Here is a 25,427-nt window from a genome sequence, read left to right as displayed (position 1 = left end):
CGACCATGTCCCACGTGGCATCCTGTGGGAGGTGCTCCGAGAGTATGGGGTCGGAGGCCCTCTGCTGAGGGCTGTACGGTCCCTGTACGACCGGAGCAGGAGCTTGGTTCGCATGGCCGGCAGTAAGTCAGACCTGTTCCCGGTGCGTGTTGGACTCCGGCAGGGCTGCCCTTTGTCACCAGTTCTGTTCATTATTTTTATGGACAGAATTTCTAGGCGCAGCCAAGGGCCGGAGGGGGTACGGTTCGGGAGCCACTTGATTTCATCTCTGCTTTTTGCAGATGATGTTGTCTTGTTGGCTCCCTCGAGCCAGGACCTTCAGCAGGCACTGGGGCGGTTTGCAGCTGAGTGTGAAGCAGCTGGGATGAGAATCAGCACCTTTAAGTCCGAGGCCATGGTTCTCGACCGGAAAAAGGTGGTTTGCACCCTCCAGGTCGGGGGAGAGTTCCTGCCTCAGGTGCAGGAGTTTAAGTATCTTGGGGTCTTGTTCACGAGTGAGGGAAGGATGGAACGCGAGATTGACAGGCGGATCGGTGCAGCGGCCGCAGTAATGCGGTCCATCGTGGTGAAGAAGGAGCTGAGCCAAAAGGCGAAGCTCTCGATTTACCGGTCAATCTACGTTCCCACCCTCACCTATGGTCATCAACTCTTGGTCATGACCGAAAGAACGGGATCCCGGATACAAGCGGCCGAAATGAGTTTCCTCCGCAGGGTGGCGGCGCTCCCTTAGAGATAGGGTGAGGAGCTCTGTCACCCGGGAGGAGCTCGGAGTAGAGCCGCTGCTCCTCCACATCGAGAGGAGCCAGCTGAGGTGGCTTGGGCATCTGTATCGGATGCCCCCTGGACGCCTCCCTCGGGAGGTGTTCCGGGCATGTCCCACCGGGAGGAGGCCCCGGGGAAGACCCAGGACACGCTGGAGTGACTACGTCACTCGGCTGGCCTGGGAACGCCTTGGGGTCCCCCCGGAAGAGCTGGAGGAAGTGTCCAGGGAGAGGGAAATCTGGGGATCCCTGCTCCGACTGCTGCCCCCGGGGCATGAAGCGCAAGAGAAAGGATGGATGGATGGATGGATGGATGGATAACTATAAAAGAGAAACGTGTGTCAGAAGAATGTAAATGGATTCTTCCTTATTCAATTGGTTAGACACTAGCTAGGCGCCATTATTGTTGGTTGTTGCTGGTTGATGTGGAGAAAACTTGCCATGAGTTGAAGATGTGACAATAAAGACCTAATCTGTGACACTCAACAACCCTGCCTAAGTCTTCTTCTTTTTGTTGTATCATCCAGCAGTGATTGTGGCCGTTCTTACAAACAGATACAGTCTACTTTACTGTAGCCTACTATTTTTGAAAGTCATTAAAAGTTACTGTATGTGTGTGTACATATATATATGTGGCAAGGATGAAGACGGCCCGGGCGGGCTTCGAACCCCAGACCCCCGGGTAATAGTTATCGCGCTAACCATTCGGCCAAAGGGACATCCCCTTGGCCAAGTTGCCAGGGCGCATGATCAACTGGAGGCATAGTGATAGGACTAGTCAACTGTCACATATATATACATATATATATATATTCAGAATGTTACCTGCGCGTTCAGTTTTTGTAGAATTGCAAGACTGCCAACTGGGGTTGGAGGACACTTACGTTCACACCCCAGCAGGAGAACACTTTAGTTGAGATGGTCCATCAAAACGATGCCATTACACTCTGAGAAGTGTAAATAGACAAATGAAGCATGTGATGTTGATGAAGTGCTGTGATGAGTATGTGTATATTACTAAATTCTATATTGAAATGGAATGAAAAACTAATCAATGAATTTTCAAGAGTTACAATTAGTGCAATATCTGACAAGAAATAGAGAGAGAGAGATTTCAACTTGAACTTAAACTTTTATTATTTAGGAGAGAGGCAGAGAGAGAGGGAGGGAAGGAAGGAAAAAGGGAGGGAGGGAGGAAGAACAAAATGAACAGAAGAGATGTTTTTTTGTTGTTGCAGAATAACTGGGAGAAACCAGAGCACCTGGAGGAAACCCACCCTCAACACGGAATCCATTCATGTCTAGCACGAGAGCATCAGGTGTTGTTGAGGTGTTTTAAATGTCAGTTGGTGGTAATGTTTCCACCACACGCTGCACAGGTTTGACACCAGTGATGTGGTAGCCCTGTGATGGGATGTGGGTGACATGAGGGGGATTCAGTGGCATCTCGTCTTCTGCGTAGAGAACTGGCTCTTCCACTTCTTCATGTCTGGGTGGCGGTGTAGACCTGAGAACTTTCTTACTGACTGAGGACTTAACCTTCTGTGAAGCGGGCTTTGTGGCCTTATGAAGCTTTTCTTTCACGTCTTTGAGCTCTTGTCTCAACTTGTGCTCTGTCACAATGTATTGGTTGACTAATTTGATGTAATGATTTTTCACCGACGACACATTCTTGTGAGCCTTATTCAGCTGCCCCTCTAAGTGAAACCTCTCGCGGCTCTGACTGACTCTGCTCTTCCTACAACACTCAGCGGCTTGCTGCTGTTTTTCCTTATGGTGTTCAACAGCCTTTTGGCACATGCCCCTGTTCTCTGTTGTCCTTTCATCCTCTTCTATGATGTGTTTTTGCAGGTCAAGCACTCTTTGCCTTAGTTTTGTGGGGTTTTCAACATCAATCATACACGACTGTACATCCTCCCTCACACGAAGCAGAAGTGTCTTATGTTTAGACACGTCATCCCTCATATGTTCACGTTCAGGCTGAATGGACCGTGCGTAGTCCCTATGTTTTTGAAGTTCTTTCTTTAGGAGTCCATTCACACGCTTGGTGTTATCTAACTGTTTCCTTGTTTCTGCTAAAAACGAAGTAAGGTCTTCGACTTCCTGTTGGAGCTCCTCACGTTCTGCCTCTATAAGCTTCTTCATCTCAGTTAAAAGAGCGATTTTCTTTTTATCGTTCAGCATCTCTTCCACAACAGCAGCCTTTCCTTTCCTTAAAGAAACGATTTCCCATTCTTTGTGTTTGATTGTTTCGTCTTTTTCTTTGATGGTATCTTCCCGTTTGGCCACTTTCCTTTTATAATCGATAATGTCCCTTTCGAGTTCAATTATCTTTTCTGCCATATCTGCTGTTCTATTAGCGAAGGAATTATTCAGCTGTACGACTTTACATTCCTCCGCATCCAACTGTTCCCGAAGATGTGCATTCTCTTTCACTTTTTCTGCCATTTTCTTTTCCATCATTTCCACTGTCTTTTTGTTGTCCAGCTCTGTCTCAGTGAGTCTTTTCTGGAGCACTGACACCTTCAACATCTCATGGTCAATGATTTCCTGCATTCTATTTTTTTGCATTCGCAGCTCTTCGATTCTGTTGTGTTTCACCTCCTTCACCTTCTTATCACATTCTTCTTTTAAATGTGACACTTTCACATTTTCCAGTTTTTCATGTTGTTCCAAAGTCTTCAAAAAACCCTTCTGATCTGTCTTTATTGTCTCTTCTAGTTCATCTATTGTTTTTTGCAGCTTTTTTTCCTCAATCCTGCTCTCATTTTTCAACTGTGTTACCTCAAAGTCAAGTTGATTATTTTTTCCACGGTATGTCTCTAACTGGTCTTTCTGCTTTTCTATTGTGTTTTTGGAAGCTTGGCACTCCTCTGTAAGAACCTTGATTTTATTCTCAAGAGAGTCTTTTTCCTGGCCGTGAGCTTCAATTGTCTCTCTCAGAAGCTGCTCTGAGCCCTGAATTTTCTCATTGAGTCTGTCGATTCTCCACAGGAGAAATTTCTGTGAATTGTTGTCTTTCTCCATTTTAACTGTTAACACTTGACTGTGCCCGTCGGTAACACGTGTGTGTCTGTCAACACTGTAGTAGGCTACCTATATGTCTTTTGTGACCAGCATCCCATCAGACATAAAAGGCACAAGAAGCTGTGACATCATGTCTGATGACATCACAGTGTGTGACATCACATGTGGCTGTGACTCGATGACATTCTTTTGTAACTACACACGCGCGCACACACACACACACACTAGACAGAGAGCTGAAGCACACTGATGTGAACTACACAGTGGTCTGGAATTAGATGGTCTGGTCACTACAGTAGCTCCTGTCACCTAGCAACCATCTCAAAACGAAATTTTTAAACATTTGAGGGTTTTTTTCCTTTTGATTTTTTTGCTACATTTTGCAGATAGACTATTCTTATTACATGACTCTACTGATTCATTCAGCACATTTGTGGTTTGGTGTGTAGGCCTATGCTCTCCTCACAGAGCAAAATCACCACTGTCAATTTCACCAACCAGCCAACAATAACAACAGAGTTAAATTCAACACTTTGAAGCCTAGTTTGGTCCACACCTTTTTAAAGGTATAGCTTGGATAGTTAAAAAAAAAAAAAAAAAAAGACTTATACAAAAGAAATCCACCCATGGGCTTTTACTCATGTGTGGGTGGTGACTGCAGGAGGAGGGACGCCATATTACAGTAACACTTAAAGGTAGACTCTGGAGTAGGTTGACCATATTTTGATTTCGATGCCGATATTTTGTATCTCGATGCCGGGCATCGAGATACATAAATAAAATGCCTAATTTTGTCTATTAAAAAATCCCCGGCCCCGACCATTGCTGCACAGCAGCTATGACATTTGATATTATAGAATGTAATAGAACTTGTCCTTAAATAGATAAATGTCCTGTTTTGCTCTTGTATTCTGGCGGTGGATAAAAGTTATGATTTTTCCCAACATTAATCTATGTCTGATTCCCAGATTCTGCCTGTTCTGAGAGGTTGAACCAACAAACCATTCCCCATACTGGAGCTCACTGAATCTGCTAACCATCTGAACTTGGAGCTGATTTGGGCCTTTAGGTTCTAGTCTTAGTTTCCTTTGTTACACACCTGTAATTTTATTTAATTATTATTTTTTATATTACTGTGTGTGTCTCACTGCGCCAACCTAAGTGGAGCTGGATGTATAAAGATAATAATTGTATCTAATGTTAAACAAAGTGTAGCTGCTTATTTGATTCAGAAAGGTTTTGTCTGTATATGACTCAGGTGAAAGAAGACATGTGGCTGTTTTTTTCTCTCCTCCGTTCATGCTCAGTTCTGTGTTGTTTTCACTTCCTGTATGCAATGACAGTAAATGGACATGACTACTGCTTCATGCTCTGTCTGTTTATTTCAAAAGTTGTTGGATTCAGCAGAAATACAGTTTATACTGAAGGATCAAAATCCAACACTCCACCACCACTGAGGAACAAAGAACAAGAACCAATGAAATGAAGGGAAGAAAGAGAAGGAGGACAAGACCAGGTCAAATCTCTGACCTGCCTGTAGTTATAGATTGATTTTATATCCCTGAACACAAATCAAAAACAATGACTGTGCAGTGATGAGTTGTGATTAACTGAACTCATTTGATCATAAATTCAGAAGACATTGTGTGTGAGTGAGTTCACACTGCAGTCACTGAAGTCTGATGTGATAATCAGTTAGTACTGAGGTACACTGTCAGTCCCAAACGTTTGGCGCAGACGAAAGGTCTTGTATCGGAGCATGGCTGATCGTTCCATTGCGGACCTGTAAGAAGAGAGAGTTTATTTACAGTAAATATTTCTAATATGTAAGAGACATGCACAGTTCTTACACACATGTTCCCAAACATGCACTCAGACATTAGGACATCTAAGTTTAAATAATTAATTTTCTTTTTAAAGTATCTGTTAGCAAAAGATGAATCATATTGAACTGATAGGTGCATTTTCCTAGGATTCATTTGCTGTGCTGTCATGGAGATGCATCCATGAGAGAGCTGTTGACAAAGGGTCTGGTGTGTTCAATCAGCCCATATGTACAGGGTCGGGTGGGGCTGGAGCCAATCCCAGCTAACATAGGCTAAGGACAGGGTTCATCCTGGTCAGGTCACCACACAGAGCAGAGAGAGAGAGGTGTGGACCAACAGTCAACCTAATGTGCATCATGTGTTTGGACTGAACCTGGAGAGAACCCATGCTGACACAGGGACAACATCAGACTCAGGTGGTGCACACTTGCAGATACCTGTTGGCATCCACCTGGACATCAAACATGACTGATCTCTGAACAGGGCAGAGTCAGCAGTCATTATCTGACTCTGTATGAACATACTGGTTGTTCCTAACACATGTTATGATCTATCCATTGTTACAAGGCTCCAGAAATCAAGTCCCATTCAAAGAACACAAATCACCAGTAAAAGGTCAAGAAATCATAAATACCACCAAAATTAGTCTCCAAACAGTGTTCTGGACGTTGACTGTTCTGATCTAAGTTGTCAGGTTGCGTTCTGCTCCAGTCTGTGTAGTCAAACTTTGAGCCATCAGTCCACATCCATGTGGACTCCTGGAAGAGAAAGCACAGGTTACCTCTTTAAGCACAGAGCACATCAGATCCTGTGTTTAAATGTCTCACCTTCATGCTGTCATGGCCTCCAATCCAGGAACGTGTATCAGAGCCACTCTTTTCCCGAATCAGGTCCCTGACAAACTTGTGTTCCTCAGCGCTGTGGATGGAGGCTAAGTTCCCACCAAGACTGATGCAGGTGACCTGATGACCAAGATAATGAAATGAGAGAAATACAACCTGGGTCTGAACAGCAAACACACAGGCATCGCCTTAAACCAGCAGAAAACGATGAAACTGTAGTGGGTTGGAAAATGCTGCGCATGGTTTCTTAATGTAAATAGCACCCCTGTTAAGTACTTGAACCATTCTAACATAGCACACAGACACAACACTACACATTGTTTTGTATTGAAGAAATACACATTTATGTCAGTAGATGGCGCTATTGCACAAGCAGAGCTGGGTAGCTCTGTCTCTGTGCGGCATGGATGTATCACACAAACTTATAATAATTACATAATATTATATTATATTATAGGAAATTATAATTCCTATAATATGCTGTTGAGTACATCCTAAGCTGTCATGGTAACACAGTGCTTACTTGCTTGTGTAACCCTAGATCTGGTGCCAGGTACAAAACAAACAACATCCCAAGAAAACTGTTCACAAAGTGCTTTATGGTGTAAACCAGAAATTTGAATCAAAGCCCACTGACATAGTAGTCGTCATGACATCAACAGATTGTGATCATGTTGTTCTAATACCTCTGCATCAGCTGCATCCTTGACATCGGCTTGGTACATGAAACAGCGAGAGCCAAACACAGTCCAACCAGGAGGACAGCCAGGAACTGTAACACAGTTACATAGTTAGATAATTATGGTGAATCGAAAATAAATCTCATTTAGGTAGAGGAAAAACTCTCATTAATGGTTGACAGGGCACCTGTAAAGTAGAGTGATAGGCTACATGTCCCAGTGCACTTGGACTCTGCCTCTAGTCCACTTTACATGGCTGGGAGTAACTGCTGTAAAATGTCTATTTATGGTAAATTATTCACAGATTATCACAGAGGTGATTATGGAGACATATTAAATACTGATACTACTGTGATTAAAATGTTTCAGCTTTCATTTAGACATTTACATTTAACATGTACAGTATGATGATGTTTCTGACAGCCTTGCTCTCTGTGCCAAATGTGGCCCAGTGTCTCTTCAGGAAACCCCAACATTAGATTAGATTGGTTAACATCATTAAGCACATGACACAAACAATATAAGGTGATGAATAATATGAACAAAACACACAAAGTAAACTTCTGCCATGTAGCATAATTGTAAATCCACCCAGAGACCTCCAGTGTAGAAAAAGCAGCTACAAACCTGCTTGACTTGACTGGAGGTGGACATCTGAGAACATAGAGAGCAGATTGATAATATCAGTGTCAGCAGTCCCTCTGGGCTGAGACTAATATGATGTCTGTTTAACTGGTGAGCATTTCTTCAGGAAAAGCAACAAGATCAGTTTTAGTGCTTTTCTCAGTGTGTTGTCATTTTTAACCTAATTGAATGAATCTGGTTTAGGAGCTGGTTCATGGAGATGAGCAGTTGTGCAATTCTACTGTTGCATTCAGGCACCCACAATCTAGGGCTAAAATTATTTTCTGGAGTCTGGACCAAACAGGCATGGGCCCTTAGTCTCTTTGTAGAGACTAAGGGCCCATGCCTTAGTCCATGCCTGTTTGGTAGAAGTATTAGACGTTTATGACACAATGATAATGGATGGTGTGACCCCCCCCCCCCCCCCCACCCCCCCCCCCCCCCCTCCAATTTTTCTGTGGCCAATAGGGACGCACACGATTAACCGTTTCACCTTTAACCAATAACAATAACTTTGATTACTGTAATACTAGCAGTTAACTCATAGGGGCGTGTCGACACATGCCAACTACCACGCATGCCTTCAGTCATATTTTGCAGCAAAAAAATTACATGGGAGTAGGCTATAGCCTACAGGGCTGTATGTTAACTTTTTGAGCACATAGCACTGGTGCTACATACAGAGGGTGATAATTTTGTGGCACAGGCTGGAAAGGTTGTAGCACAGGTATAAAAAATGCTCGTTACCACCTCTAAAACCACCTCTCTAGTAGCCTAGTGAATTTCATCACTAAAACACACTGGAAATATATGGAAATACAATTCACACAATAAAATAATAAAGGTACTTTATTAGTCACATATACAGCTAGTACAGTGAAATTCTTTCTCTGCATTTAACCCATCCCTGAGGAGCAGTGGGCAGCCGCGGTGCAGCGCCCGGGGACCAACTCCAGATTATGAGCCAGTGCCTTTGGTCAGGGGCACTGACTGGAGGATTAACCTAGCCGAGATGTTTTTAGTGGTGGGGGAAACCGGAGCACCCGGAGGAAACCCACGCAGACACGGGGAGAACATGCAAACTCCACACAGAAAGGCCCTGGGCGGCCCGGGATTCTTGCTGTGAGGCAACAGTGCTAAGGTGTACCACTGTGCCACCGTGCCGCCAGACAGACTGACACTTAGTGCTTTGTTACTAATGGACATGGACAATATTATAGAAATAAGCCAATGTCCTAGCCTAGAAATATAAACGCACCCTAGCGGCAGCAAAAATATTTGCTCCGTAGGTGGGTCTAGAAACGAGACATAGGAACTTTTTGAGTCTCGAACAAGGGGGCAGTTGTCGGTCTAAGAAGTGCAGCTCACTTCCGCGTTCAAAAAACTGCAATCCCCTCGGCTTCCTGTGGGGGCTGGCTCCAGAAGGGAGCAACTCCAGTTGAGCCCCATGTTAAAATAGCCGACTTTACAGCTTAAAAAAACCTATTTACAGCCTGGTACATTTCATTTTTTTGGTCTCAACCGATAGTTTCTACCCCCGCACACACTCTGAGGGGGGTGAATTTTTTTTTAACTCTACCGTTTTACTGTTATTAGATTAAAATTCTGGCCAATTAGGGCGCGGAAACGTTGAGTGACAGGTCCAGAGACCGCTGCTTCGAGGCCAGTGGGCGGGTTCTCGGCCGGCTAACCGACGCACCGCTCCAAATATGGCAAGTCAAATCCAACATGGCGTGGTTCAAACCCCGTAGCGGCACAAAACAGACTCCCCCAAACCAATGGATGACGTCAACAAGCACACTGCACGTTTCTACAAGAGACTCATTCTGATTCATCTGATGTGAAGTTTTGGACACAACAATGGGGAGACAAAATCCTCTTCAGCCATGGGACAAATCGTTCGGCTGGAACTGCCATATGTTTCAATAGATGTCCTGGTAAGATTTTATGTGAAAAAGCAGATAAAGATGGCCATTGGGTAGCCTGTGTTTTGGAAATTGACAATATCCTCATTATTTTGATCAACATTTATGGATATAATAGCGATCAAAAAAATAGAAATCTGTTGCATCAGATATCAGTAGTTATAACAGAACTCCAAATTTCTTGCAAATTTCCGTACAGATCACATAGTGGTTGGGGGTGATTTCAATTTAACTCCTGATGAATGGATGGATATGTGACAGTGGTGGTCCTGTCACTATGCCTCCAATTGATCATGTGCTGTGTGGATTCAATCCCCGCCCGGGCCCTCTTCACCTTGCCACAGATAGATGGCCTTCAAAGCTATTAAGTGAACATAAAAATCTTAGTTTTAGAAGATTTTGTTAACAAAAACAACTTGATAGATATCTGGAGAGTTTTACATAAAGAGGTTAAACAATTTACTTGCATAAACCTAACGGTCAAAGCAGATTGCGTATTGATTAAAAAATCAGCTCAAGTGAAGAGAGGGAGTAGCGCTGTTTGGTTGACCCGTCTGCAGCTTTCGGTGGACTGCGGGTGGAGGACTGGACTGTGTTGGACGAGTCAGACCAACAGGTCCGCTCGTACAACGTAATCTGGGCAGGAGACCGGTAAGTGGACGGGGCTGAACCGGGGGAGAGGCAGCCACTGGGCGTGTGTGTGTGACGGGAGTGAGGGGGCGCGCCGCCCATCACAGAGGAGAAATGCATTGTAATGAATGTAACAGCCCCCCCTCGAGATTATTGTTATTCTGACACATGAGTTAAATAACAGCTGTGCTTGAAACCACGCTGCGGTTCGTAATCGCGGTGCAGAAGAGTGAGTTTGGAGCTGACGAAAGGAGAGAAAAAAGAGAGTCGGTGGAAAATGCTCATTGATTAGAGAGACAGCGATCAGCTCCGGTGCTGTTCCGCGGTGCTGACGAACCCGCTTTATGACAAATATGATTGTGATTAAAAGAACCTAAACCAAGTCGAGTAGAGCTGAGCTGTAACTGTGTAGTGGAGAAGGGGCAACACACGCTATGCGCACACACGCACACGCGCCATCGTCCCCTCAGATGCGGCTGCATCTCTCCAGGACACTGGTGTGTGTGAGTGTGAGAGAAATAAAAGCTGTGACTTGCTTGGGCAGACGTTGTTTGGTGTCACCCGCTGATTTGCATACCGGTAGGTACATAAATATCTAGACCCCGAATCTATAAGACTATATGTATAAAAATATGTATAAAAAATTGCGTGTATCATTTAGGGGTTTTTATATCCCTAAATGATACACGCAATTTTATGTTTACTGTTTCATTCCGTGTAAACGTTGTGTACACTGACACACCCCTCTGTATCAAAAGTATAGGTCTTTATGATTAAAATAAACTAAATGGATTTTTTTTACTACAACTTTGTTGGTTGGACACTCGGATGTGTCTGTGTGTGGTCTTATAATAGATCCATGGTGAGAACCTACAGTAAAATACTCCGCCCCCACCACCACCACACACACACACACACACACACACAATCCCTGAGAGCAGACAGTAAAGAGGTGAGTGAGAGAGAGACCCCCCTCCACACACACATATGCATTTCTTTATAAAAGAGGAATGTGTTTTAAAATAAAACTAGAAAAAACATTTCCAAGAATGGAAATGGTGTGAATGCTGAAAGCAATGCTGAATGAGCTGAAGAAATTGTTGAAACAATGCTGAATGAGCTGAAGAAAGAAAGAGAGAAGAAAAGGACAGAAGGAAAGAAAGAAAATGGGAAGGGTAGATGGAGAAAGAAAGAAAGAACAAAAGGACAGAAAGAAAGAAGACACAGAGAGAAGGGTAGATAGAGAAAGAAAAAGGTAAGAAAAACAGAATAATAGAACATAAAGAGAATAGAGAATGAATGAAAGAGACAGAGGGGTAGTAAGAAAGAAGGAAAGAAATTGGGGTGGATAAATGAAAGAGAGAGATATACAGAGAGCAGTAGAAAGAAAGAAAGAAATGGGGTAGAAACATAGAAAGAGAAAAGGAGTAGAAAGAAAAACAGAAAGAAACAAAGAAGTAAAAGAAATGGGGTGAAAGAAAGAAACAAAGAAAGAAAGAAGAAAAAGAGAGAGGGGGATGATAGATAGAAAGAGGTAGATGGATGGATAGGGAGGGAAAGATAGAAAGAAGTTATGTAAAATACAAATGAAGGAGTAAAAGAAAGAAAGAAAAAGAGAGAAAAAAAGAGACAAAGGGTTTATAGATAGATAGATAGATAGATAGATAGATAGATAGATAGATAGATAGATAGATAGATAGATAGATAGATAGATAGATAGATAGATAGATAGATAGATAGATGTTAAAAGCTGCATCCTATGTCCCAGGCTCCATCTGTAATTGTACTACTATTAATAGAGTTGGAAAGACTAAACGTCTGAACTTAAATTCATGAGAAAAATATAAATTGTTGGAGATGTTTACACCAAAAGTATAAAATCATTGAGAGGTTGATGAATGTGAGCTGAAAACCTGTGTGTGTGTGTGTGTGTGTGTGAGTCTGACGGTCTCTCTGTCTGCGTGTACATGTGCAGAAAGCCACAGAACTCCTCTCTCCCTAATGATCTGATTGATTGGCAGCCTGCCCTCAGAAGTTACCATGGCGACTCAACTAACTGCTTACATTTTACTGTGTGGAACAGTGTTGTGTTTGTGTGTTTGTCTGTTTGTGTATGTGTGCATGTGCGCATGTGTGTGAGTGTCTGTGTGTGTCTGTCTGTGTGAGTGTGATGCCTGTGTTTGTGCGTGGACATCCTCTGTCAGTCTGGTTTATCGTGTGTGTGTAGGCCTGTGTTTAAAAACATCTTAACGAGCGGCCAGGCTGCACCTGCACTGTTCTATTTATAGACGTTGATAACGAGCTGGCCGCTACAGCTGGACCAACTGCACACAGAGCAGAGCAGAGCAGAGAGATTTGAGCTCGGAGCAGCTTCCGAAAAAAGCCCAGAAAAAGAGAACCGTACCTCTTATCAGAATGTGGCCATGACTACTGGGGCAAGGAGACCTTCCTGAGCACATTGATGTGCATTAAATGTTTGTAGGGCAAAAACTTTTCTCAGGGTCGCAAGGTAGAAAAGGGGGGCATTTCTGTTTTTCTAAAAAAATCAGCTCCTACTTTTATATTGAAGTGGATGAGCCACTGGAGCGGGTCTAGCTGCACAATTAGGCTCACGGAGACAAGTCTGTAAGTCTGTCTGCTGTTTTGAGCATATCAAATGAGACACGACAAGTGTGGCTACAAACCAGTGAGGAAATCATGTGTCTAGAGTTTAATTTGTGGCCGTGCTGGCAATTTATCCAGAAAAAATCCTGAATGTTTTTTCGATCCCTCTCACTCTAGCGATGATGTCACTCATTCTAAGCCCTGCTCGTTGGACGCAACACACACCCATTATAAAGCTGGATTTTGTCAAAAAACGTAATGATTTTAAAGCGGCCAAATATCAGAAACTGTTGAAGATATCAATAAGCTGAGTCATAGAGGAATACTTAAAAAGTTTGTCTACAGCTCAGAATTTGAATGAAGTATCTAGCTGAAAGTATGTTGACACTTTAAAGGCTGAAAGAAGTAAGAAGATTTGAAGAGTTTCAAGACTGTTCCAATGCATTCTCTATGGGGAAAAAAAAATCAGAAATAGTTGAATATTGCAAAAAGTATGAATAGTTGAAAAGAGAAAAGACATAGCACACCTGTCCCGAAAAGGCTGAACATTTTGATATTTGAATTGTTGAAATAGCACAAAGTATGAAGGACTAGTTAAATGCCGAAGAAAGGCAGAAAATGGCCGAACCGAATAACAATAGTGTGAATGCTTCCAGCATTCACACTAATTATTCCAACTTATATGAGGCAACTTTCCAGAGCTAGCAGATAGCTCGTTGCCTCAACAACTGAAGCAACCAAGTTAACAAGTAGCTAAATATGCTACTGTACGTTATCTTTTTATCTTTGGCCACTTTTTTAAGTCGTCCTCACACCTCACAATATTAGTAGGCAGCGGTATTATGATATTGTCTCGTTTGAGTTGTAAAAGGTGGTGTTTTATGTCTCTAACGCTCGCAGAAAGTGGATTAGCGCGTACTGTTAGCATGTAAACAAACGCTACTTCCGGTTCGCACTGGAAGCTGCGCCCATAATTCCCGAAAAGCATCATGGGGGCTAGGAATAAGGTGGATACCAGAGATGCGCGGATAGGCAATTATTTCATCCGCAACCGCATCACAAAAGTCGTCATCCACCCGCCATCCACCCGAACCAACGTTTTTTCAAAACCACACCCGCCCGCCATCCGCCCGTTGTTGTAGGCCAATATCTAATATGGATGAGGGGGGTCGGGCCGTATGAGTTTAACTTCTGCCGCGCTGCTGTCATGCAGTGCGCGCCCCTCTCTCTCTCTCTCTCTCTCTCTCTCTCTCTCTCTCTCTCTCTCTTTCTCTCTTTCTCTATAACGGGAACAGAGCGCTATGCGGAGATGAACGGAACGAGCCAAAAGCCGAAAATCTATTCCTGACGTCCGCGGTCGATATAAAGTCGATAGGTTTCAGGTTTCATTCATCCACGTTTTGACAGACAACACAAACAGCCAGTGATGATGAGTTGCGCCGCACTGACAGCCATGTGGCTCAGCCAGCCAGGTGACTCACACAGCACAACAACACAACACAGCGCAGCGACATGTGCAGGCTGCTGCAGCAGTGCACGTCAAAGGGACACCGCCGAAAATAAAATGAATATGATGCACGTAGTTTTGAAATTGTTTTTGCGCATGCTTTCATCCATAAAATGACCAAAACTGAACACTATAAGCGTATTTCTTCATCACTATAGCGAATTATTTAAACAGCATTTGTATAGAAATGATTCCGTCCCTAGCCTTTTGAGATCCATATAAAGCGTTTGATTAGGCTACTATAGCCTATCCGTGATCACTATAAGCTGTTTCCACTGTATTGTCATTTCCATGAAGAAAGTGTTGACTGTTGCCAATGCCCTCAGATCAGGAGTGCGTTCCTCACAAAATGAATAAGGTGTTGCCATCTCTCATGCACAGACACCAGTGGGCAATTACTGCAGTGCCTGATGAAAATTTGACTGTTTCAAAGAGTGCTGCTCGTTTTTCGTATGTGGGTAACAATATTTAGCTAACTATGTATATATTTTTCCTAATTGGTTCAACCGCCACCCGCCCGAATCTAATTAAAATATATTTTTTCGTCATGTCACCCGCCCGACCCGCGGTTTATCCGCGGACTCCGCGGTTGTGTCCGCAAACCGCGCATCTCTAGTGGATACCCTCCGCAGGGTGCTTGAGGATGCATGGGAGTTTGCTCAACCAACCAGCCCACATATGTTTTGTGGACTTGGAGAAGGCTTTCGACCATGTCCCACGTGGCATCCTGTGGGAGGTGCTCCGGGAGTATGGGGTCGGAGGCCGTCTGCTGAGGGCTGTACGGTCCCTGTATGACCGGAGCAGGAGCTTGGTTCGCATGGCCGGCAATAGGTCAGACCTGTTCCCGGTGCGTGTTGGACTCCGGCAGGGCTGCCCTTTGTCACTGGTTCTGTTCATTATTTTTATGGACAGAATTTCTAGGCGCAGTCAAGGGCCGGAGGGGGTACGGTTCGGGAGCCACCTGATTTAATCTCTGCTTTTTGCGGATGATGTTGTCTTGTTGGCTCCCTCGAGCCAGGACCTTCAGCATGCACTGGGGTGGTTTGTAGCCGAGTGTGAAGCAGCTGGGATGAGAATCAGTTGTCACTGACCTCTTGACCTCCGAGGCCATGGTTCTCGACCAGAAAAAAAGTGGTTTGCACCCTCCAGGTCGGGGGAGAGTTCCTGCCTCAGGTGCAGGAGTTTAAGTATCTTGGGGTCTTGTTCACGAATGAGGGAAGGATGGAATGCGAGATTGACAGGCGGATCGAGGCAGCGGCCGCAGTAATGCGGCCCATCGTGGTGAAGAAGGAGCTGAGCCGAAAGGCGAAGCTCTCGATTTACCGGTCGATCTACGTTCCGACCCTCACCTATGGTCATGTCAATGTCAATGTCAATGTCAGCTTTATTTATATAGCACATTTAAAGGCCGAAGGCCAGCCAAAGTGCTTTACAGGATAAAAGTCAGCAATACAATGAGCAATACAAGCAAAGCAGTATGATAAATGAACAAATAAGCAATACACATGAGAACAGTAATACAGTATAAATCCAAAATACAGTGACTTAATTCAGCCAAAGGCCAGAGTAAACAAGTAGGTCTTAAGGTGCGTTTTGAAAGTAGCGAGGCTCGTTGCAGACCGCACAGAAAGTGGCAGAGAGTTCCACAGTGTGGGAGCTGCAACTGCAAAGGCTCGATCGCCTTTGGTTTTAAGGAACGATCGGGGAACGTCCAGAACCAACTGGTCGGATGACCTCAGGGCTCTGGGGGATCGATGTACATTAATAAGGTTGGATAAGTATTCTGGGGCCAGTCCATTCATAGACTTAAAAACAAATAAAAGAATCTTAAAATCAATCCTGAGCTTAACCGGGAGCCAGTGAAGGGAGGAGAGCACCGGTGTTATATGCTCGCGTTTCTTTGTCCCAGTTAGGAGCCGGGCTGCTGCGTTCTGCACAAGCTGCAGACGGTTTTGTCATGAACTCTGGGTCATGACCGAAAGAACGGGATCCCGGATACAAGTGGCCGGAATGAGTTTCCTCCGCAGGGTGGCGGGGCGCTCCCTTAGAGATAGGGTGAGGAGCTCTGTCACCCGGGAGGAGCTCGGAGTAGAGCCGCTGCTCCTCCACATTGAGAGGAGCCAGCTGAGGTGGCTCGGGCATCTGTATCAGATGCCCCCTGGACGCCTCCCTTGGGAGGTGTTTAGGGCACACTGGAGTGACTATGTCACTCGGCCGGCCTGGGAACGCCTTGGGGTCCCCCCGGAAGAGCTGGAGGAAGTGTCCAGGGAGAGGGAAATCTGGGGATCCCTTCTCCGACTGCTGCCCCCGGGGCCCGACTACGGATGAAGCGGAAGAGAATGGATGGATGGATGGATGGATGGATGGATGGATGGATGGATGGATGGATGGATGGATAACTATAAAAGAGAAACGTGTGTCAGAAGAATGTAAATGGATTCTTCCTCATTCAATTGGCTAGACACTAGCTAGGTGCCATTATTGTTGGTTGTTGCTGGTTGATGTGGAGAAAACTTGCCATGAGTTGAAGATTGTAATGTGGGGTTGGCGAGAAGCTTAGCCACGGATGCTAATAGCTCAGCTCCAGCACGAAATAAAGTTGAGAGGCCGGAGACGAAGTGGAAGGATTTCCGCACTGTACATTTATTCACAGATACAGACCATACAAGCCAGGTCTCACAGCATAAACTATTACCCTCAGCAAAACAATAAACGGAGGACAAAGTAGTTTGTGGCCTGCAGCCTTCACCAGCGTCCACATTACTGAAATCAAGGAAGTCGACTAGAGGAGAAAGGTGATACCAAGTGACCAAACAAAAGGAGGCGCCACCGTGTGGCATTAACGGGTAGTGCACTGTTATACTCTGGCTGTTACAAGATGTGACAATAAAAGAGCTATCTGTGACACTCAACAACCCTGCCTAAGTCTTCTTCTTTTTGTTGTATCATCCAGCAGTGATTGTGGCCGTTCTTACAAACAGATACAGTCTACTTTACTGTAGCCTATTACTGTTTTTGAAAGTCATTGAAAGTTACTGTATGTGTGTGTACATATATGTGGCAAGGTGAAGAGGGCCCGGGCGGGCTTCGAACCCCAGACCCCCGGGTAATAGTTATGCGCGCTAACCATTCGGTCAAAGGGACATCCCCTTGGCCAAGTAAGGGCGCATGATCAGCTGGAGGCATAGTGACAGACAGGACCCGTCAACTGTCACATCTCTCCCCCTCTTTTCACAAGCACGTCCTCGTGCTTCCGCGCAGGCTGCCACACATTAGGAATCCATGGACCCACCCCTAGTGCTACATGGATCCAGCCAACAACACCAGAATGTGGCAAGGTGAAGAGGGCCCGGGCAGGCCTCAAACCCCAGACTCCCGGGTAATAGTCATGCGCGCTAACCATTCGGCCAAAGGGACATTCCCTTGGCAAGGTCGCCAGGGCGCATGATCAACTGGAGGCATAGTGACAGGACTCGTCAACTGTCACATATATATACTGTATATATATAGTATATATATTAAGAATGTTACCTGCGCATTCACTTTTTGTAGAATTGCAAGACTGCCAACTGGGGTTGGAGGACAGTTATCTTCACACCCCAGCAGGAGAACACTTTAGTTGAGATAGTCCATCAAAACAGCCTTATGAAGCTTTCCTTTCACATCTTTGAGCTCTTGTCTCAACTTGTGCTCTGTCACAATGTATTGGTTGACTAATTTGATGGAGCCTAATGATTTTTCACCGACGACACATTCTTGTGAGCCTTATTCAGCTGCCCCTCTAAGTGAAACCTCTCGCGGCTCTGACTGACTCTGCTCTTCCTACAACACTCAGCGGCTTGCTGCTGTTTTTCCTTATGGTGTTCAACAGCCTTTTGGCACATGCCCCTGTTCTATGTTGTCCTTTCATCCTCTTCTATGATGTGTTTTTGCAGGTCAAACACTCTTTGCCTTAGTTTTGTGGGGTTTTCAACATCAATCATACACGACTGTACGTCCTCCCTCACACGAAGCAGAAGTGTCTTATGTTTAGACACGTCATCCCTCATATGTTCACGTTCAGGCTGAATGGACCGTGCGTAGTCCCTATGTTTTTGAAGTTCTTTCTTTAGGAGTCCATTCACACGCTTGGTGTTACCTAATTGTTTCCTTGTTTCTGCTAAAAACGAAGTAAGGTCTTCGACTTCCTGTTGGAGCTCCTCACGTTCTGCCTCTATAAGCTTCTTCATCTAAGTTAAAAGAGCGATTTTCTTTTTATCGTTCAGCATCTCTTCCACAACAGCGGCCTTTCCTTTCCTTAAAGAAACGATTTCCCATTCTTTGTGTTTGATTGTTTCTTCTTTTTCTTTGATGGTATCTTCCCATTTGGCCACTTTCCTTTTATAATCGATAATGTCCCTTTCGAGTTCAATTATCATTCAGTTAATGATATTATCAGCCATTTTATTTAATTATTATATTTTATATTACTGTGCGTGTGTCTCACTGATTATTTTTTATATTACTGTGTGTGTGTCTCACTGTGCCAACCTAAGTGGAGCTGGATGTATAAAGCTAATAATTGTATCTATTTTTTTCTCTCCTCCGTTCATGCTCAGTTCTGTGTTGTTTTCACTTCCCTGTTTGTATCAAAGTGTATGCAGTGACAGTAAATGGACATGACTACTGCTTCATGCTCTGTTTATTTCAAAAGTTGTTGGATTCAGCAGAAATACAGTTTATACTGAAGGATCAAAATCCAACACTCCACCACCACTGAGGGACAAAGAACAAGAACCAATGAAATGAAGGGAAGAAAGAGGACAAGATCTCTGACCTGCCTGTAGTTATAGATTGATTTTATATCCCTCATGTCCCCTGACAAAATTACTGAACACAGACTGTGCTGTGATTAGTTTGATCATAAATTCAGAAGACATTGTGTGTGTGTGAGTTCACACTGCAGTCACTGAAGTCTGATGTGATAATCAGTTAGTACTGAAGTACACTGTCAGGGCCAAATGTTTGGCACAGACGAAAGGTCTTGTATCGGAGCATGGCATATCATTCCATTGCGGACCTGTAAGAAGAGAGAGTTTATTTACAGTAAATATTTCTAATATGTAAGAGACATGCACAGTTCCTGCACACATGTTCCCAAACATGCACTCAGACATTAGGACATCCAAGTTTAAATCATTAATTTTCTTTTTAAAGTATCTGTTAGCAAAAGATGGATCATATTGAACTTATTGATGCATTTTCCTAGGATTCATTTGCTATGCTGTCATGGAGATGCATGAAGAGCTGTTGACAAAGGGTCTGGTGTGTTCAATCAGCCCATATGTACAGGGTCGGGTGGGGCTGGAGCCAATCCCAGCTAACATAGGCTGAGGACAGGGTTCATCCTGGTCAGGTCACCACACAGAGCAGAGAGAGAGAGGTGTGGACCAACAGTCAATCTAATGTGCATCATGTGTTTGGACTGAACCTGGAGAGAACCCATGCTGACACAGGGACAACATCAGACTCAGGTGGTGCACACTTGCAGATACCTGTTGGCATCCACCTGGACATCAAACATGACTGATCTCTGAACAGGGCAGAGCCAGCAGTCATTATCTGACTCTGTATGAACATACTGGTTGTTCTTAAAACATGTTAAATTATGATCTGTCCATTGTTACAAGGCTCCAGAAATCAAGTCCCATTCAGAGAACACAAATCACCAGTAAAAGGTCATAAAAACATAAATACCAAGATAATTAGTCTCCAAACACTGCTCTGAACGTTGATCTGAATGTAGTTTGTTGTCAGGTTGCCCTCTGCTCCAGTCTGTGTAGTCAAACTTTGAGCCATCAGTCCACATCCATGTGGACTCCTGGAAGAGAAAGCACAGGTTACCATAAGCACAGGGCACATCAGATCCTGTGTTTAAATGTCTCACCTTCATGCTGTCATGGCCTCCAATCCAGGAACGTGTATCAGAGCCACTCTTTTCCCGAATCAGGTCCCTGACAAACTTGTGTTCCTCAGCGCTGTGGATGGAGGCTAAGTTCCCACCAAGACTGATGCAGGTGACCTGATGACCAAGATAATGAAATGAGAGAAATACAACCTGGGTCTAAACAGCAAAAACACAGGCATCGCCTTAACAGGGTTCCTACAGCTTAAGCCAAGTTAAGACTTTTAAAGACTTTTTTAAAGCCACTTGAAATGAAATTTAAGACCGACTTCATAATAAACACAAATGCAGAAAAAAAACACCACATCAATTACATAGGGTTAGGGACAATTTTACCCACTTTCCTATGTGATCCAAGGTAAAGTGACTGCTACATGAACATTGGATTGTCTCTTTCCAGCTGTCCTTTCAAAATAAATGCATAAAAAGTCTGGAAAAAAAAAAAAACAATGACTCGGGAGCTGGTGGCGGTGAGAAATTTAGCGTTGACGGCCACCACTAACTTCTCTATGTCAGAATGTTACCAATTCTTTTGAGATTTGAGACTAATTACAACTATAAAATCCCACTTACCAAATGTTAACATTTTTAAGACCTTTGAAAAATTGATTTAAGACATTTTAATGCCAATTAAGGCCTTGTTTTTAGATTAATGAATTCAATGCCTTTTAAGACTTTTTAAGGATCCGTAAGAACCCTGCTTAAACCAGCAGAAAACAATGATACTGTAGTGGGTTGGAAAATGCTGCGCATGGTTTCTCACTGTAAACAGCACCCCTGAAATACTTGAACCATTCTAACATAGTACACAGACACACAACACTACACATTGTTCTGTATTGAAGAAATACACATTTATGTCAGTAGATGGCGCTATTGCACAAGCAGAGCTGGGTACTAGCTCTGTCTCTGTGGAGCATGGATGTATTACAAGAACTTATAATTATTACATAATATTATATTATATGAAATTCTAATTCCTATAATATGCTGTTGAGTACATCCTTCAAGCTGTCATGGTAACAGTGCTTACTTGCTTACATTGTGTAACCCTAGATCTGGTGCCGGGTACAAAACAAACAACATCCTAAAGAAAACTCTTCACAAAGTGCTTCATGGTGTAAACCAGAAAGCCCACTGACATTGTAGTCGTCATGACATCAACCGTTTTAAAACCACAACAGAGGCGCTGTGTGATCATATTGTTCTAATAACGTTACCTCTGCATCAGCTGCATCCTTGACATCGGCTTGGTACATGAAACAGCGAGAGCCAAACACAGTCCAACCAGGAGGACAGCCAGGAACTGTAACACAGTTACATAGTTAGATAATTATGGTGAATCGAAAATAAATCTCATTTAGGTAGAGAAAAGCTAACAACTCTCATTAATGGTTGACAGAGCACCTGTAAAGTACAGTGATAGGCTACATGTAGTTACTTGTCCCAGTGCACTTGGACTCAGCCTCTAGTCCACTTTACATGGCTGGGAGTAACTGCTGTAAATGTCTATTTATGGTAAATATTTCACAGATAATCACAGAGGTGTAAATCCACCCAAAGACCTCTAGTGAAAAAGCAGCTACAAACCTGGTACATTGACTTGACTGGAGGTGGACATCTGAGAACATAGAGAGCAGATTGATTATCAGTGTCAGCAGTCCCTCTGTAATGGGCTGAGACTAATATGATGTCTGTTTAACTGGTGAGCATTTCTCCAGGAAAAGCAACAAGAACAGTTTTAGTGCTTTTCTCAGTGTGTTGTCATTTTTAACCTAATTGAATGAATCTGGTTTAGGAGCTGGTTCATGGAGATGAGCAGTTGTGCAATTCTACTGTTGCATTCAGGCACCATTAATCTAGGGCTAACGGAAATATGGAAATGGAAATCATCATCATTTGTCAATTGTTTGCTTTCCATTTTCAGAGAAATATGATAATTTAAATTATTTTCTGGAGTCTGGACCAAACAGGCATGGGCCCTTAGTCTCTTTGTAGAGACTAAGGGCCCATGCCTGTTTGGTAGAAGTAGCCTACTAGACGTTTATGACACAATGATGATGGATGGTATGGTGCAGCTCCTGGTATGGCAAACAGCTCCTTTGATTCAGGTATTATACTTTGCCACATTATGATTTCACTACATTAAACCAATGCAAAAGTAATTAGAGCTCAAGTAAAAGTGTGACCACATACATTCCATGTATTAATTTGAGGGAGGCCATGGTCTAGCTACTCAGAGACCTGATGTCTTCATTGTGTCCATAGACATGTATTTGGCATTTGTTGAAGAAACTCAAAAGTTACATCAAACTCAAAATTTTTAATTCTGTGAGTGATTTTCTCACCTCACTGTTTACCACACATGCAACTGTCTGGAAGTAAAGCCAGAGTCATGTTCTTTAGCACTGTTTGTTTTCATTGTAACTGGGGATCAGAGAGTTTTACTCACAGTTCCTTCAAACAACAGTCCACCAGTGAAACAGAGGAGGAAGACCACCTGAAAATGTGACGCCATCTCTGGAAAGACAACAAAACAAGCTGACTGTGTAGTCTTTCAGCAATGAAGTGACCTCAGTGATTGTAAGCCTGAATGATTTAAGAGAACAATCTATTTATTATTATGGATTTCAGTTGATAGATAAACTTACCTGTAGAGGTATCTGACACAGGAGGAGGAACAGGCAGGTTGTTGAGAGGTGGATATCCATCCTGTCCTATTCCTTTTATACCTATAGCAAAGTGTAATGGGAAACTTGTTGTTTGCCGTGATGTGTTGTGAAACAACTTTCTAATCGATTCAGTTCCCTTTGGTCAGACTGTTAAACAAACTGCATGTACGGTAAGTGTTTATTGTCCATGTGTAGGTCCCGGAACACCAAGAAGGTGCTGTTTCGGGAAGGTCACTGAGGGGGGGGTTACGAAAGCGGCGGCGGATTCATTTTAGAGGTGGGGGGGGCATGGAGGTTGGGTTGTTACGGGGCATAGATTTACACACTCACTGTCGGTGCAATAGTCATATTGTAGCGTCCGGCCGTGATGCGTAATACCAGCATTTTGCGTAATCCCAGACCGTCATGCCTACCGTAATTCTCAAAAGAAAAAGAAAAAAAGAACGCCCTGCACTCCGGTCTCCTGTGCTGGTCTGGCTGCAGGCTTGAGTAAATAAAATGTTGTGAATACACCAGTTAAAAAGCCCGTTTGAGCAGTTTCTATAAACTGCTAGGTTCTCAACGACCCGACCCGGTCCGATCCGCAGGTGTTGAAGCCTGGACCTGATGCAGCCGGACTCAGAGCAGGGCAGGGGCGTAAAGTGTGGGGGGGCAATGGCCCCTTGCCCCCCCCGGCGCCCTTTAATGTGTGTGCGTTTGTAGCCCTCTGATTCAGTGATTTGCTTCAGTTTAAAAGCAGGATGGTCATTTATAAGCGGTCTGGGCAGAACATTGTAGGGGGCAAAGAGCTTTATGTCTTTTACACTGGTTAGGAAGTATTCATTAAAAGTTTGGGCCAACACTGAGGAGTCCTTCACCAGGATATTATTAATTTTTAGTTCTAGGGCAGTGTCATCCTGCTTGGTATCTTTACCTAGTAACTTATTAGATAGTTAAGTTGCCAGGCTTTTCTGCCATTCCCTTTAGCCCCTTTTTCAATTGTGATGTACAGATGGTGTTGTATCTGCTTGGCATCTCTGCCTGTCGCACCTCCTCCGGTGCACTTTGGGTCAGCTGCAGGGTCATCAGCTGGAGCCACCGTTCATAGATGTTTCGCCCCCTGACCAGTACATCTCCCGGTGGGGGGGGCAGTGGCCTTGTGGGGACGTCCACTACATTTGAGTAGTGAGTCTCTTGTCTTCATCAAGGTTCTACAGTTTGAATCTAACCATGGAAGATGACATGTGTTTTTTGCTCTCTTTCGCCCCCTTCTGCTAAAGGCAGATTTTATCTCAGCAATCTTACTATATATATATATATATACTGTATATATATATTACTATATTAGCTATGGTCTACAATCTGAAAGACGATGAGCACCCCCCACACACACACCCCTCCGAGCTCGTAGGCCCTCCCCTCGGAGCCTCCTCACGGCACGCCCCCCTTCAGCAGAGCAGAGCAGAGCAACAAGCCTGCTGCCAGCAGAAACCAAACACGGCTTTGAATGTGGAGTAAAATGTCGGATTCACAGTCACAACTTCCACAATAAAACCAAAGATTACCTGTTCAACATAAACTCTGCTGTATCAGCACCGCCGCTGCAGCCTGAGCGGGGTCGTTCTGCACCCTGCAGCTCCGCGGCTCCACTGTGCTCCAGCCCCCATGTCTTCCTGCTTCTCTCCCCGACAGACAGCGCCCTGTGCCTGGTCACCCGGCGCGACCAGTCTCCCTCCAGCTCTGGAGCTTTGCTCGGCGCCGCTAATGGCAGTGGCGCCAGTACCTGCTGCGGTCCCGTTGCTGCCGCTGTGCACCAGCTGCCGGTAATGACGGCGGTGCCAGTTGCCGTCGTCGCCGTAACTACTAATAGCCTAACTGGTGGCGGCAACGGGACCGCAGCGACCACCGGTATGGGGACCGCTGCCATTAGCGGCACCGAGCAAAGTTCCAGAGCTGGAGGGAGGCTGCTCGCCGCGCGGCCCAGCACAGGGTGCTGTGTCTGGGGGAGAGGAGCAGGAAGACCGGGGTCTGTAGCCAAGCGGAGCCACGGTGTGGCTGTGCAGTGTGCAGAGCGACCCTGCTCAGGTGCAGGTGCAGCTGCAGCTGCGGCTGTGTGTCGGGGAGAGGAGCAGGGAGACTCGACGCGGCACCGGTACCGGTAATAACGGCGGCAACACATTCTGTGCTTCTGTACTGTGCTTCCCTGAATCCAGGCGCTGAATTCATGGGTTCGTGTGTCTGTGGCTGGGTAGCTCAGGGCGGTTACAAACTACTTGTAGTTTCTAAGCGGAAAGGGGTGGGGACGAGGCGGGTCGAGTCGGGACGAGGAGGAGCAGGGGAGACGAGGGGATTGGACGAAGGGTACGAGCCAATGCGAGCCTACCGTGACGGATGGATAGCATTGGT

General features: G+C 44.6%; 2 protein-coding genes across 2 annotated transcripts; both read right to left on the bottom strand.

Annotated features, from left to right (window-relative positions):
* Nucleotides 1–5,151: 5,151 nt before the first annotated feature.
* Nucleotides 5,152–7,255, bottom strand: LOC146984090 (galactose-specific lectin nattectin-like). The gene is made up of 4 exons (XM_085783068.1): nt 7,143–7,255; nt 6,442–6,576; nt 6,249–6,372; nt 5,152–5,571 (listed from the first exon to the last, which is right to left on the bottom strand). Exons 1-4 carry the CDS (start codon nt 7,179–7,181, stop codon nt 5,480–5,482), a joined length of 390 nt encoding a protein of 129 aa, XP_085639194.1. The 5' UTR covers nt 7,182–7,255; the 3' UTR covers nt 5,152–5,479.
* A 12,099-nt stretch (nt 7,256–19,354) lies between these two features.
* On the bottom strand, nt 19,355–23,104 carry LOC146984089 (galactose-specific lectin nattectin-like). Its single transcript, XM_085783067.1, has 7 exons — nt 23,022–23,104; nt 22,823–22,890; nt 21,961–21,991; nt 21,591–21,676; nt 20,353–20,487; nt 20,163–20,286; nt 19,355–19,485 (listed from the first exon to the last, which is right to left on the bottom strand). The coding sequence occupies exons 2-7, from the start codon at nt 22,886–22,888 to the stop codon at nt 19,394–19,396; spliced, it is 534 nt and encodes a 177-aa protein (XP_085639193.1). The 5' UTR covers nt 22,889–22,890; nt 23,022–23,104; the 3' UTR covers nt 19,355–19,393.
* Between the last annotated feature and the right edge of the window lie 2,323 nt (nt 23,105–25,427).

This window comes from Trachurus japonicus, chromosome 7 (genome assembly GCF_045865225.1).
Source record: "Trachurus japonicus isolate A0001 chromosome 7, Traja_1.0".
Lineage (NCBI taxonomy): Eukaryota > Metazoa > Chordata > Actinopteri > Carangiformes > Carangidae > Trachurus > Trachurus japonicus.
Note: the sequence above shows the minus strand (reverse complement) of the source record. Positions and strands in the feature narration are given on the sequence as shown.